Below are 16,621 nucleotides of genomic sequence, written 5' to 3' on the forward strand. Positions count from 1 at the left end.
TTTGATTAAAGAAGTTCTGCATACTGGTGAACTAACCATTACAGAAATATAGATTTTGTCATTTCCGATACTGTTATTGTAATGGCAGCTGTGGCATAAACCGTGCAATGGTTGGCGATCTCTCTCTCCACACAAGCAAAAGTTTACAAGTTCTATTTGTTTGTATGTCTGTATTTATTTTATTACTTGCATCCTCGAACAGAAAAATGAGTTTTAGTGTTTGTCATTCATTTCTGAATGTGAGCCTAGTTCACAATAATAATGAGATTTCAGGATTTTATTTATTTAGCTTGAATTAATTTTGACAATTTTTTTTTTTTTTTTTATCAAGAAACACATTTTACTCAGTAATAGATTGGTATCCTTGTGAAAACAGTAATGTTAAATCCTTTATTCCCACCACCATGTGGTGCCCCAATACAGTTTTCACCTCAGGACTGGATGCCACTGTGGTTAAAAAAAAAAAAAAAAAAAAAAAAAGGAACACTTTTTTATTATCAAGTGAAGAGAATCAGCTGAATACAAATCAAATCATAAAGACTAAATTCATTCAGTTTGTAAGTATAATTGAACAAAAAACAATACGAGAAGTTGCTTGCTGATTTAGTATTTTATTACCACTGTACATAAAATAAAATGCGAAAAGAAGGCAAAGGGACATGTAATATCCTCTATCCTTACTCAACTAGATAAAAGTGACACAAGTCTACAGCAGAAGTATCACGTTACACCAAATCTTATCACTATATCTACACCAAAAAAAGAAGCATCGAGTGTGGTCCCCTCTACATACAAAAGTAACATAATTTACACAATATTGTAAAAACGTAAACATTATTTTTTTGGCAAATTGTTCTCAGTGAAGTTTTTAATTGTCATCAAACTTCTTTTGTGTCAGAATAAGAGGCGCACATGAAAGCATAGGTAGTATGTGCGGCACAGTGGTTGGCTTTTCGTTGCAGAGTAAAGACAACAATGGCTTTGTCAACGGGGGAGAAAAGGGGTAAGGTTGCAGTGAAAGAGAAAGGGCTGGGTGACACAGTGGGATGCTTCTAGCGAGGCATTCATCAGAAATCAACGCCATGAGTGTGTTGCGCACACAGTCTTGTTCAACTGAGAGCAGAGAGGAAGCAGTTCTTTTTTTTTTAAACTCAGTTTCTCACAGTGTTTAGCAGATTTGTCGTTCCATTTATTGAAGTGAAATAATTACAAGCTGCCAACTAGCTGCCATGGAAAAGACACGGTTCTTAGCAAGTAGTCCAATTTTTACCTGCATTTGGTTGAAAGTAGTATTATTATGAAGCTCAGGTGTCAAATACTGACAAAATGCTTTATTGCTAAGTACAGCACTACATCTATAATCATAGATTTAAAGGTGAAAAGGGGGTTTTGTACATTTGTCAGATTGTCTGTTTTCTGTAAGGTATCTGTCAAGCCTGTCAGTTGAATGGCTCATGTGACAGGATGAATGAGACTAACCTACACAAGCAAATAAATCAAGTACTTAAACACAACACACCTATTAGTATTGTAGGTTAATGTCCCATAGTCTATAATGTATTTTCCATTATAGACCCCATTTCCAAAAACAAAAACAACAACAACAAAACATGAATGGTAATCAGCACTATCAAAATCCTATAGGAGAAACAAAACTGTATGTAGATTAATAGCAAACTCATGTGTGAATGTCTTCTGCCTTTGGAGTTGAATAATAGACAAAGAAGATCACTGACTTCACAACTTTAAATGGAAAATAAGGCATTTCCAAATATTAAGGGATTGAGATATAAATACAGGACTTGCAGACCACTGCAGCTGATCACAAAATATTTATAAGTTTAGCTACAAACTAATCTACCAGGATTTTGACAAATCTCTCTTTTTGTTTGAGCAAAGGTGGAAATTGTTGATTGATTAAAATGGGACTGACGAGAGCGACAATCTCGGGGAAAAGGCATTTAGACGATGGGCCTAATTGCTCAGATCGATCATGAGGTGCTCGTATATCTGAGTTTTTCCCTTGAAGCTGGATGCCAGTAGGAACACCCGGTCGTCAATGGAAACCAGAGAAAATCCCCGAGGCGCCTGGATATTCAGCTCCTGAGATGGGACAAACTGGCCCCTCTTGGTGTCCCATTGGTAGACCTGCGTCAGTGAGTAATCGCTGCCCAAGATGGCATACTGCCAGTTGCCGGTGGAGACGGGCTGGAACACCATAGAGCCACGGGAAGGAAATGTCTGGACCTCTTTGAACATGGCACCGTCCCAGCGCATCACCTTGGAGTCCCCGATGAATCTTGTCAAGCATATAAACAGATCACCTTTGAAAAGGACAAAGATTTCAAGAGGCCGTTTAGTTTAGACATTCAGCCACTAAATGCGGATCTGACACAGGAAAGCTCACAAAAAAAACAGATTATGTAATCCCAAATATAATTCATTGTTTGCTACAAATATTTATTCAGCTGTGGGAGACATTTCGAGCTACATTATTCATGCACATTCACTCATTTTATATTCACACATTGTGTGCTGTGATCTTGAGTCGTGTCTTCCCTGTCTGCTCACATAGCAGAGTTGGGCTGATCTCAGCCTTATGCACTGTTTTGGGAGAAAGAAGAAGTGGATGCAGATGTTACTCTGGGAATGGTGCTATTTGTTTTTGATGACAGATAAAGCTTTCTCTCAGTTTTTCTTTCAGCCCTAACTAGGCTAGCTGTTATGGCAAACCCATAATATTCTCATAATATTATGTATACACCCCAGATTGCCTGTTTAGAGAAGGCTGAGAGTGTCTCCTGGTAGGCAGAGCGCCTGGTGTACCACATTTCTCTCTGCTGGGAGGTCTAAGGTGAGGGAGAAACCATAAAGTTGGAATTGCAAATTAATTCCCTGTCATTTGTCTTTGGAGACCTGTGTCCAGTACGCATACGGAAGCTGTTGTAAACCTCGAAAGAAAACTGCTTTCCTTGAACTAACTTTTCCCTGACATCAGCTAATAGCCACTAATAGGTAACCTGTTAATATGAGAGAGAAACCCCCACCCCACACTATCATAATGTTTTACAGTCTGATTTGTGTGCAGGTTTTATGGCAGTGACATTGCCTCTTATCGCCTTCAAAATAAATGCCGACGATATGCAGCGGGAAAATAAAGAGTAATAAATCAAGTCTAAGAAAGTAGGTCATAAATGTTTTTATTAACCACACTTAAAAAAAAAGTTGAGTCCAATATTAAGCATGTGGTGCACTAAACTTAATGGATGCAACTAGAAGTTTGCACAGTGTCCTTTTGCTTGCATGGATCTCACCTTGAACTCGGAAGTGTTTGATGGAGAAGACGTCCTCCATGTCCGGTATGTCAGTCCTGCGGTCAAACTTTTTCTGGCTCCTGTTCCACTGGTACACGACAGGCCTCTGGGAGCTACTTGACAAAATCAGGTGGGGTTTGTTGGAGATCTCTAGATATTCTACATCTGTATCCCTGTACCAAGGGTGGAGTGACTGGTGGGAATAAAATCCATTGCCGTTCCATTTGTACACCGTTGTGGAGCCCGCCTACAGGAAGAACATGTACAAAACATCAGCTCAAGCCAACTACATTCAAAACCTGAACAAGCATTTTAATTAAGTACTCAATAGTGATTTACAGTTGAAAACAATTATAGCTCAACATGAAAAAAAATTAGGCAACAAACTTCAAATTTTGCATGAAGCCAAACACCAGAGTGTGGTGGTGTGTCTGTGCTTGTGTGCCTGAGTTGTCCCCAAGCATATGTGAGAGCATATGTGAACATTTGGCAATACAAGCTAATCAGCAGGAGCAGACACAGACCGACATGCTGCAGAGAAGGACGCCCGGGGAAGGACTGGCTGACGTGGTGGGAAGAGTAGATTAGATGATATTTATTCATACAGGGGCTGGATGCAGTAATAAGGACATGTCTACAGTATTGTTGTTGTTTTTAAGTCAAGTCAAAATTGATATCTGTTTGCACATTTTAACAACCCCAGCTGACCAAAGTACTGTACAAGTTATATAGAATATACAGTATATACAATGATGGCTAAATCAACAATAACTATGCACTAAAAATCAAATAAAAGAAGTAAATAACACTGTGTTTGCACACTAAAAGCCAGGATACTCTGCTCAACTAGATTTGAAAGCAAGCGAGAACAAATAGATTTTAAAAGGTGTTTTAAAATGATTGAGGGACGTGGCAGTTCTTAAGTAAAAAGGTAAGTTGTTCCAAAGATTAGGAGCCACCACTGAAAAGGCCCTAACGCCTCTGCTTTGAAGCCTGATTCTAGGAGAGTTCAAGAGCCGCTGGTTCAAAGCCCTCTGTGCTCCAGTAGGACTGTAGGGTTTCAAAAGTTCTGTTAAGTAAGGGAGTGCTAACCCACTGAGACTTTAAAAATCAAGTAATGCAATTTTAAATTGAACCCTGAAATAGATTCATTTAAAAAATAAACCGTCACTAGCGAAATGCAAATTTATGCCACCTGCCATGAAATACTTTGTTGATTTTGAGTGACAGTGAAAGAAAACAGAAAACAGGCCCAACCTTAGAGCTGTCAGCGATGACAAAGAAAGACTCTCCGTCGATCATGAAGGTCTCGATGTCGTTGGGTTTGCGAATTTTTAGGATGTCAATGTCCTGGATCTTGATGAACTTGCTGGCGGAGGTGTCATGCTTGTAAATGTGTGAGCCCCCAAACAACTGGGCCACAATGACAAAGAGGTGGTTCTCAATTAGCATGGGCTTGCAGACGACAGTTGAGGTGCCTAAAGAGTAAAAGAGAGAACAAAATACACATTCAGTACATGCACAGAACCCAAGCAACTGTTTGTACTAGAATGTAAGAACAATTAGGCTCACTAACCTTTTTTTCATCCAATAAAGAGTGTCTAACTACAAATACTACATGAAACCCGTAGTTCCTTTTTTCAAGTACATCTATCTAAACCTTATCAAAACCATTTAATGATGTAATGTGGTAACTCTGAGGTTAAAGTAAATCTCTGTGACTGATAAAAATATTAAGTGCATCACTGTTGGCAAAGATCTGACTGACACAAAGTAGTGCTAGGATCTGATATCTTTCTACATCCAGGCACTCCATTTATGCCTGGATGCAGAGGAAATTTTCTGCATTAGCGGGTATGCTGTGTCAAACATCTCTTATTATACTGCTGGCTTAAACGGGTAATTATTTTGAATGGGAACTAGTAATTACATCAATCAGATATATACTCAACTGCAGTCACCTGAAAAAAATGTATTGTGAAGTTCTACAGGGAAGCCAACTCTGACTGAGACCAATATAATCCATACAGGGTTTCTTATACATTTACATACTACACATTGAGGTCATTCCAGGTGAGAATATTTACACATTCTCGTACTGACTTGAGAAAAACTCACTTTCAATGGTGTCATATGTTCTGAAGGTCATCTCCACGTGATCCCATTCTAAGAAGCTGCATGTCCCAGCAAAAGGCTGGGCAAACACGACATACTGTTCATTACCAAGAGTGAAGGCATCCACCGAAATGGACTCAAACTTCAGTGACTGATAGGTGGCAAACTCTGAAAGGTGGGACATAACAATTAAATAGACATGAAAGAAAGATGCTGTAGATGCTGTGATACAAGGAGATGTGCAAGAGGAAGGTACCTGCTGCGATGCAGTCAAAAGAGTGAGGCAGCAGGTCGTTGATCTTCTTCCCCTGGTGAATGGGTGGGCCACTGCAGTAGATTTGGTCTAGAGTGGCATTGGTGTGGTGCATCCACTCCACCAACCACTTGAGCTTGCAGTCACAGATCAAATTGTTGCCTCGCAGATCCCTACATGAATGGATCACAAGTAAAATACAGTTCAATTTTCTTTATACAGTTTCCTCAAGGTGCTTTACATTGTAAGGTTAAGACCCTCCAATAACACAAACAAAACCCCAACAACCAGATGGGCTCAATCAGCAATCAGTGGGAAGGAAAACTCCACAGAACCAGAACCTGCCATGACAATCAAGTAAAACACTAACGTTACAACATGAAATCGTTAATATTTATTCTTTATTTCTTGCTTTCTTTATAAAACTTACAGGCCTCTTATTTCCAAGAACTGTTCAGTTTGCTAAACCACAGCACGTGTCCCATCTCCTGGGTAGTCTCTGCTTATCACACACTCTCAGTTTGAATAGCTATTAAGCTTGAATGTGGAGTCTAGTGAATCTAGAGACACAGGAATTAATCTAGCTGATTGTGTCAGTGTGACCTAAGCCAGTATCTAGTTCTTTTGTTGTGTAATTGACTTGCTGACCATTTACCCTGACATTGTAGCATCTTAACCCAGCCTTTCCTTTCTCTAGATTTCTCAACCGCAGTATGTAATAGCTTCCTCTATAATGATTTACTTTCTCAGACTATTCTCTCATTTTCCTTCTTGCACAGTTATTGTTTCTTTCTTTGAAAAGGAGGAGAAATACTAATATTGTTAGGTGACGGCTGTGTGCAGACAGGAATAGGACCCAAGGTGCAGACTCCGGAGACAGAACGTAAACCAAAACAGCTGTAATGCTGAACGCAAACATAACATAACTGGAACAAAACTCAAAATAAACTAACACCAGTGGATGGGCAAAATAAACGGTAGATCGCAACACGGACACAGAGAAACACAGGGCTTAAATACACAGAGGGAGCAATCAGGGAATGAGTAACAGGAGGGAAACACAGCTGGGGCAAATCAGAACTGACGAGACCAAAGAAGCGTAAACTGAACACACTGAGAAAAGACAGAGACCTTCAAAGTAAAACAGGAAACACATAACACAGACTCACATGCAGGCACTACAGAGGGAACAGAGACGTGGGACCAGGGCAGACACAAACACTGACTGAACACGGGGATATAGGAACTAAGGATACACATAGACGCAAACTAGACAAGGGGATACAGGTGATAGGGGAGACAGAGCAACTAAAGAAGACAGAGACATAAACCATAAGACAGAACTCAAAGAAACCAAAAACTAGAAAGTATAAATAATATAATAAACTCAAAAACCCTGAGTCAACGACCCAGGCATCCTAACAAATATAGATTTAGTAACTACTTATGTTTTTCAAACTGTGTGAAAAGGACTAAACATACAGCATATAAATAGTAATCAAACACAAATACAATGAACCCTTGATGACCATATTAGTAATAACTAAAGTGTATATTTGCATTGTGAGGATGGATTAAGGAAAAACAGACTCACACTTTGGTCAAAGCATCCATGCCCTTAAAAACATCTTTGGGCAGTGTCTCAAGGTTGTTGTAAGCCAGACTCCTAATCAGCAAAAAGGAAAAAAATAATAAACAAAGTGATTACATTAGATGTAGAGTGCAACTCTTCTGACATATCCATTTCCCTTAATGTATTTTTCATTGGTTGGTGGAACAGAATGACTTGAGAAACAGAATAAAACCAAGGACATTACAAACAAATAAACATGTCACAAAACCTGACTACTTCTAGATTCCTCTCATGACATGTAACAGGTGCTTGAAATGGAAGGCAGTAAAAAACACATAAACGAATTAAGATGCAATATGTTTACTTTACTATACTATTTGTCCCAGATGTGGGATTTTTCTTTTGATACAGCAGTTTGTTTGTTTTTTAAATGTAAAAATTTAAATTAAAAAAGAGCAATCACACCGATCTGTCCTTCACATACCTGAATTGTGCATTACTGTTCTGTGTATTTTGTTCTGTTAACACTGGTCACACTTGTGTTCAATTTATTTCAAATCTTCTAAAAATATACAGGAGTTCATTTAGCAAAGAAAAGAAAAAAAGTACTATACAAAATAAAACAAAATACATTTCAATATTGCTTCACCTGTTCTGATTCACTTACATATTAAAAAGGAATGGGAAGAAGTGCACACTTATTTAATCCCGCCTCCTCGCCATAAGTTATCAGTTAATATTTATTTAGCTTCCTTACTGATACAAACCGCAGTAATAACAATGAAAATATTTCTAATATAACGTATATGACACATACAGTACAAATGATCAGAGCATTATGTTTTTGTAGCTCTATAAGCCTCCACACAACAAAGCCAATACTTCCAGTTTTGAAAAGTTAATTATACAAATATAAAATCATATCTTTATAACTATCTTTGAACTGCTTTATGTTTGGCCAACTCCACACTCAAATTGTTCCACAGTTTCACTCCATGCATAGAAAAACAAAAACTTGTTGTTTTTTGTTCCTGGTATTACACAAACTCACAGCTTTCAAGAAGAAATCCATTAAATTACAGTATAGCTTCCTTGTCTCAAAAAACAAAAAGAAAAAACATGTGTTGAATGTCACCTGGTAGTTCTGAACTGCTTTTTTTTTTTTTGAAGAATAAAAAGAGAATCTAATGTACTTTTATAGTCATTGCCCCAGACCTCTGCACAACAGCTTATAGAATATGGAGTGATACAGTCTAATGCCTCCTTTGTCTTGTTCAGTATTGCAATGTTTCTTAATACTTTGGAATGAATATATCTTATCTGTGCTCTCTAATTAAGTATCTCATCTATTATTACCCCAAGAAATCTATTATATTGACTCTTTCAAAATGAACACCATTTATTTGAGTTTTTACATTTATACTTAATCTGCTCTTTCCAAAGAACAGTTTTATTAGGTAGTTTTATTCAAATGTAACAGTAATTTGTTTTTAATCATGCCCAAGCTTTAATTTAATTATTTCATTAGTTACCTCATCAAATAAATGCAGCAGATCCTCACCAGTGCAGAAAATGTTTATATCATCAGGAACAGTACCATTTTAACACTCTGGACACTTCACACATGTCATTGATAAATTAAAGAATCTAGGGCCCAAAACTGACCCCTGGGGTACACCACAGGCAATGTCCATGCATACAGAGCAACAACCATTTAATTTCACAAACTGCTTCCTGTCTCTTAAATAACTCCCAACCCAATTTAAAACTACCCCCCGACACTATAATGATACAGTTTTCTTACTAATATATCCCGATCTATTGTGTCAAATGCTTAAATCTATGAATTATCCAGCCACATATTGCTTTTTGTCTATAGAATTTGTGATGTATTCTATTGAATCTAATAGTGCCAGTGATGTTGATCTGCTTGATCTGAGCCCTCAGGCTCTCGGTGAGCAGTTTATGTTTATCTATATGTTTTTCCAGTCGATTGTTATACAGTTTTTCAAGATTTTCTAAGAATTGACATAGTAAAGAAACAGACCTGTAGTTTTTGAAATGGTGTTTGTTGTCAGATTTGTATAAAGGTTTATCTCTTGCTATTTTCATTCTGTCTGAAAATATACCAGTTTGAAATGATAAATTCCAAATTAAATCTTAAAATAGCCTTAAGAGCTTTCTTAACTACTGACTTATCAATATCATTAAAATCCAAGGATTTCTTATTTTTACATGTTTTAACCATTTCAAAAACAACAGCTACATGGACCATTGAATAATGATTTCTGTCTATCAAGGTATCCAGTTTTTCCTCTGTTATCCCAGGTTCAGTGATGGTGTAGACCTACGTTATACAACGCTGGTCAGTATTTCTCATATTCTTTTAATATTATTTTTATTTACTCATGTTTTCTATTATATTGCATTATTGGACAGTTTGTATTATACAGTAATGTAAATAATCTAAGGAATTCATCATACTTACTTGGCATCTTGTTTTTGATATATTTCACCTGTTTCTGTTTCATGAAATGGTTTTTAAAAGCATTTATTGATTCCTCTGTTCTGAATCGTGTGTACTTTTTTTCTGTCCATATTTTTAATCTTGTAATTCCTATCACAGACTGTAAAAACAGGAAGATGGTCACTGATGTCATTAATCAGAAGTGCGCTTACTGTCTTATTTTCAGTGTCATTTGTAAAAATGTTGTCTATGAGAGTGGCTCAATGTGATGTGATTCTAGTAGATCTGGTTACTTTAGGGACCAGGTTCATGCAGTACATTGTGTTAATAAAGTATATACGTGAATTCATAACCCTTCAGTTCAAAGTCCATTCCTTTATCCATGTTAATACAAGTTTCAGATATGGTAATGACACTGAATTGATGTAAAAACTGGTTTAGATAATCCTTGTTATTAATAAAATTTGTATATAGACTTCTACAGTTAAACTAGATAATTGACCATCTCACCCCAGCCCCCTGGTTGTACTGTTGATTTGTATAGTAGCAGCAGTTGTTATTGATAGAAGAGAAGAAGTTGCCTGGGTCTATTTCATATTCCAAGTTCTGTGTTAACTAAATGTTTTGACTTCAAGTTGATCATGTTCTGCACGTATGTATCTGACTGATGCAGTTGTTTTTTTCCCCCCAGATGTAGCCGAGTTGTTCCTTTCAGAGTATGTCATAAGTGAGTGTGTGGTTGTTTGTTACCTTGTATATAGTCTAGCTTCTCCGGTGCTGTCAAATGCAGGGTATTTTTTTGGCCAACAGTACAAAAAAACCTACAACAAAAACAAACCCTGGAGCTAGAGACTGAACTTCAAAACACACAGAGAGATGTGAATGAAATGAAATGTTGGCGTAATCCATGAACACTGCATTATTTATATGAAAGTTGGTTCTCCAAGGAAGAGAGACCTTTTAACTTTACAGTTTATGCAAGAATGCACTAAGCAAACACATGAGGTTAGAGCAGAGTGGAAAGGATTCCAATATAACTCCTTGCAGATGCCCTTTAATAATGTATTTACTGTGTGTGATGCTCTTAAAGTGTCCTCTGATACTGCATGTGGTATCAGCATTTGTTTACTTTTTTCTAGAAGGGAACCGAAAAAGGGCATCTTCACTGACATGCTATGGCACTTTCTGAGTCATGTTAGCAATATAAAAAAATCTTAGCTGACAGTTTTAGCGCTTCATATTTTATTGCATACATTGTTATTGGAAAATGATTTAATTCTAGAGCAGTGATCCCCTACTGGAGCTTGGATCTGACCTTCCCTTTGCAGTGAATTATCTTGCCTACAGGAAAACTCCATTTGTAAAGTTATAACTTTGACAAAAGCAATTAAACTCGTTACCTAGATAATTATTCTTATATAGACAAGGTTTTATTATGTTGCTTTTATCAGAATATCTGTTGGTCTACAGTACCACACCATGGATTTGTTAACTCTGGCCTGATTCAGGTATTACTGTTTTTGAAGAGGGCTGGTGGACAATGTATCCTCTGTTTGATTGGTTTAAGTTTATTCATGTGTCTGAGTTTCCCAATTGTTATTCCCTGTTGTATTTTTCTATTCATTTTTCTGATGTCTTGTCTTTAGTTTTACTTCCCCTCTTGTCTCACTGTTATTGATTGTCTTTCTTTTTCTTCCCCCAGCTGTTTGCACTCCCCTGATTACCTTCACGTGTATAAATAGTCCTGCCTTTCCACTCAGTCTTTGTTGCAGTATCTGTTTACCTTTCTTGCATGTTTGCTGCCTGTTTTGTAGAAGTTTGGTAAAACTTGATTCTTAATTCTTCATCCATAGCACATTGAAGTGGATTCACTTTCAGTGTAAATCTTTTTAAAAACCATTTGCTTGTGATTTCTTGTAGATCAAACTATTTTCTATACTTTGCTGATGTTGGGATAAATGTTTTAATCTCTCCTATTTGACTTTTATTCCTCTTCATAACAATATATAGTTTAAAAGATGGTGGTGATCATAAGGATGATGAAGGGATGACAAGGAAGACCAATATGCTAAAATCTTGTTTGCCCTGTGCTGCATGATGTTAAAGGGAAAACATGTTGGAGAGTCACAGAGTGATAGGTCACCCGGTTTAAGGTTACAGCACAGTTATATTTAACTTGACCGATAAGTCACTCGCGCTCTCACCTACCTTTAGTTCTGGCAGGCTTTGAGGTGACATTGTCACTGTGTTTAGAAAAAACACTGTTAAGAATGTGTTAGCATATTTCGTATAGTTTTGTTCTACAGGACAGAATAGTGGTTTTATAAATTGTCTAGGCAGATTTTGAGCAGTTGTATCCAATATTCACACTAATAGCTTCTTTTTTTGGTTTTAGAAAAATCAAACTTTGACAAAATCAAGTCTATTTTACTGTCTAAAATATATGAACAGCTTATCTGCAATGAAACATCCAGACCTGCCCTTCTGCAACCTGATCCAGCTGATATCTTCAGTCACCTTGAGAAATGATTACTGGCAGCAGCGCTTTTGCCTACCTTTTCATTCCAGACAGTGACAAAGTGAAACGGGGACAGAAAAGGCAAACTGATGGAGGGTATGTCAGGATACCTCGAAAAATAATGTTCAGTTACTTTTTACCTCAGATTACTCGAAAAGTGAAACAGACGTGTGAAAGGGACAATGCAGATGTTAATGTGAAGAAAGGAAAAAGCCACAAGTTCTAAGAAAATAGAAAGGAACAAACGAGAGATGGGACTATTCCCTGGACAGGGATTAAGGAGAAGATAAGTAAAGACTGGAGGAAGAAAGAGGATAACAAGAACTGAGTTAAAGTTTTTTCAAACCAAAATACTTACAGATGTACTAGAGCTTTCAGGCCCCGGAAAGCATATGGGGATATTTCAGCAATTTTGTTGTTTTCAATAAATCTGTGAATGAGAAGCAGAATGAATGAGAGTAAGTCATGAAATCCTACACACAATTAATACTGACATCTATTGTGGTCCTGTAAGAAGATGAGATGTTTACTGCAATCAGGCTATGGAGAGTTTTACATGATCGCTAAGGCTAGTAAAACACTGGGAAAACATGTCAAAGTAAATTATACTGTAAACACATTCAAAATGCAAACAAGTGTTTTCAGCCATTTAACTAGCTGTGGTTGTAGTTGGATGGAGCACCCAAACAGGGAACATTAGTGTAAACATGCTTATGGGTAAAGCCTCATCGTTCAGATAGATTTATATGCCATCATGTAACCAAGCATGCACTACAGTAAGGTTTTGAGTGCAATATTTCCGCACAGGTTCACATAGTGCTGTTATTAATCAGCATGTGCCTCATATTTGTTTAATACAAAAAATATGCAATTATGATACAGTGTTTCATACAACAGCACACAAATGTTTTCTGCACATGAATTAAAAACAGTTACTTACAGGTATTCAAGATGTGGTAAACCTTGAAATGCATCCTCATCAATCAGGTCAAATGAGTTTGCTGTGAACAATCTGTGAAGGAAAAACAAACCAAAAAAGACATAGATAGATAGATAGATAGATAGATAGATAGATAGATAGATAGATAGATAGATAGATAGATAGATAGATAGATAGATAGATAGATAGCTCTCATAAGAATAACATCAAAATTTGATATCACTTTTCTGCGTTCATACTTCAATAGATTTTTGACAACACCGCTGGCTGAAATGCAATAATATGACATTATATGAGATAATATTTCTCATAAAAAATGGCAAATATGACAGTCTTTTACAGACAGTTTCAAACACTCACTGTTGCACCTCTCTCCTGACCTCCTCCATACATGAATAGAGATGAATGAAACATTTCAAATTTAGATTCATCACTCTGTAACACAGATCGCTGCGGTTTTTCAGTTCATTTCTTGTGTAATTTGGCATACCTGAATCTTTTTCTGTTTCCCTATGAAATGCTCTTGACAGCCACCCTTCCATGACATTTCTGATGAGGCTTCAGTGAACAGTAGACGGATCAACTAAAGGGCCAGATGCATTTTTCAGGTTCTGTCAGGTCTTGGCACACTGTGCAGTGTGTCCTTTACAAAGTGTGTCCACAGGAAACAAATTATGCACCTTTGTGGCAGGCTAGTATAACAGTGCCTAAAAATGAAATTTAAAAGTAGCTCAACAACAAAAGAAACATTCCTCTGAAAAGGGTCAGGTAGAATGACTGGAATGAAAATGAGTGAAAAAGCAGCCAATCTCCAACGTAAACTTTTGAAAGGTCTTCGGAAAGCCTGGAAAACTGTTGATGAAGACCACTTTAAAAATTATAAAGATATTATATAGATAAAGTCTGGTTCTTTGGAAGCAAAATATAAAGGATGGAAGCGTTTAGACTAATGCAAATTGCCATATTTAAAGCAACTGTACATAGATTTTTCTTAACAGCTGGTTGTTTGTGTTTCACAACTTAACTGAGATGAACTCCAACAAGATATTGATTTGTGTGGGCTGTGCACAATAAGAAAAGGTCATGGATGTTTACGTAATGTCAATGGCAGTAAGTCTATTGCAAAAAGCAGAGAAATTGGATGGGGGACTGGGATACTGTAATAGACAACACTCATTCACCACTTCTACCCACTGTGTATGTGGTCAATGAATGACTCAGATTAAACAGAGAAACAACCACTCACTCCTACATATTTCTCATAAGAAATGGCAAAGAATCAAGATTCTTACCCCCCCCCCCCCCCCCCCCCCCCCAACTTGTTTTTGAGTCACTTTTTAAATAACTAACATAAGAATCGTGTCCATCGGCAACATATTGTACACCTCATCTCCACCAGATTATTAAAAATCTTAAAGGGTTTTCGTTTATTATTAAGCTGGCATTTGGTTACTGTACAGAGCGGCTCTTTTCTTTTAAATATTGAACAAAAGTACCATCAGTATTATTTATTATTATGTCAAGGTTGAAATATTACAATCCTAAGATGTTAAAGTCTTTAAAATGAGGAAGCCAGTTACCCTGACATTTGGCTAATGCAGACTACAAAACAGTGGCACTGATCAAGCATGCCTTAATGGAGGTTAAGATGCTTCAAGTCACCTTTGCAGGGAAAAATAACAGATGAGGCAGTCCACTTATTCACTCATCTTCAGTTACCTCTCTCCTAACAGTCACGAGCTCGGTCTTCAGATGCGTGATGCTACGTCCTCCTACGTTTGAGGCTCCGTGCACATTTAGCCTCGACTTCACCGTCATCTGAGAGAATGAAGGAACCGGTGCCAGGAAAGCTAAACTGACGCTTGACAGCATGTTATTATGTGCGGCGTAGAGTACAGTTAAGTCTGACCTTGCTGTTAATTTGTGGATTTGCAAGAACGCATTTGCTCAATAGACTCAAGTCCTGTCAAGATACTAAATAATGAAGGCCATTAATCAACAGCACTGTTAGGAGAAGGTGAACACTCATGTGCACGCCTGTTATTTGACTACAGATTAGGGCTGAATTCTTCAGGAGAATAAGAGAACATGCTCATTGTTTATCTCAGCCACCCTGTTTCTAAAGAAGATACGCACACACACACACTGTTCCTCTTGCTGTTAGTTGCTCTAGCCATGTGGTCTATTGCATAATCCAGACACCATTACAGAGAATTCCCCCTTTAAAGCTGAATCTAAGCCTGTGTGCAAGTTGCCTGTTAAGACACAACCTTACTTTTAAATCAAGGAAGCAGTGAGACAGACAGGCAGACATAAATTATAAATAGACAGATAAATAAATAGGCAGACAGATTGACAGATACATAAATTGATAGATACATAGATAAATAGATAGATTAAAAGCTATTACTCACAGCAGGTGTAGGGTAGGTGTGTGCGCAAAGCTTCCTCCAGTAATTTCATTAAATCCAGACTTGACAAAAGATCTGATTAAAAGGAGAAACAAATCAAAGTGGAAATATGACACAGAATGTATTAAGCTTTCTGACACTTCACCACTTCATGCAGCATCACTTACAGTGAAACGACGTCGGATGGGAAAGTGTGGGGCACAGATCGGACACTCTCACATAGGGCATTATCTTTTGTGCAGGTGCATCCGTGGGGGCATCTGGGCTGCCTCACTCTCCGTCCGTCAGCTAAAGCCAAGCTGACAACAACGACCCAAACCAAGAGCGTCCATCCTTTCCGTCTTCTCCATCCCCTCACTTCTCTGCTCGGGTATCCCATTCCTTCTGTCCCGAGCCGAGTACTTCCACTCACGAACATGCAACTTACAAGCAAAATCTGCGACGTGTAAAGCCAATCGGGAAATATTAACTTGACGCTTTCAGATTGTTTTCTCGTTTTGCTTTTAAAAGCCGAGGTCCTCTGTCTTGTTTGCTCTTAATGATAGAGCGCTCTGAGGCTGTCTTCTATGCTTCTAGCGTCTCAATAGGAAGGCACCAGTCCAGTGGATTTGTTCTGCAAGGGGCAGGATTACAAATGCGGGGCAGATGGGACATAATAGCAGAAAACATCTCAGATTTTTGTCGTGCCTAAGTAACAGGCAAGGGTAAAAATCTGGCTTTTTGGAGTTGTCCCGTAGCCTAAATGCTTTGCTAAAAGAAAAAAAAGAAAAAAAGAAGAAGAAGATGACCTTAGAGAGAGAAAGCGAGTGGAAGAAAGAAAGAAAGAGAGATGGAGGGGGGGAGAGGGGGAGAGAGGCCCCAAGGTGCGCTTTTTTTTTTTTTTTTTTTTATCAGCGGTGCCAGCTATTATTTATGCGCGCTTCAGAGCCGTGCATGGCTAATGGGGGAGCAGCTATTCATGAGGCGCTCTGTGCAAATGCACCTGCCCCACTCATTCAAATGCTGCCTCTTTTCTTTCCTTCTCTGGCAT

At 37.8% G+C, this 16,621-nt stretch overlaps 1 protein-coding gene across 1 annotated transcript; it reads right to left on the bottom strand.

The window, feature by feature from the left end:
- Nucleotides 1-595: 595 nt before the first annotated feature.
- lgi1b (leucine-rich, glioma inactivated 1b) lies at nucleotides 596-16,509 on the bottom strand. The gene is made up of 10 exons (XM_086303649.1): nucleotides 15,759-16,509; nucleotides 15,595-15,666; nucleotides 13,181-13,252; nucleotides 12,599-12,670; nucleotides 7,277-7,348; nucleotides 5,686-5,855; nucleotides 5,433-5,597; nucleotides 4,572-4,792; nucleotides 3,315-3,561; nucleotides 596-2,324 (listed from the first exon to the last, which is right to left on the bottom strand). Exons 1-10 carry the CDS (start codon nucleotides 16,007-16,009, stop codon nucleotides 1,975-1,977), a joined length of 1,692 nt encoding a protein of 563 aa, XP_086159775.1. The 5' UTR covers nucleotides 16,010-16,509; the 3' UTR covers nucleotides 596-1,974.
- Nucleotides 16,510-16,621: the final 112 nt, after the last annotated feature.

This window comes from Aulonocara sp. 'chitande type north' Nkhata Bay, linkage group LG8 (assembly GCF_057382095.1).
Source record: "Aulonocara sp. 'chitande type north' Nkhata Bay isolate Kocher_YH1m ecotype deep benthic linkage group LG8, A_spYH_male_GT1.1, whole genome shotgun sequence".
Taxonomy (NCBI): Eukaryota; Metazoa; Chordata; class Actinopteri; order Cichliformes; family Cichlidae; genus Aulonocara; species Aulonocara sp. 'chitande type north' Nkhata Bay.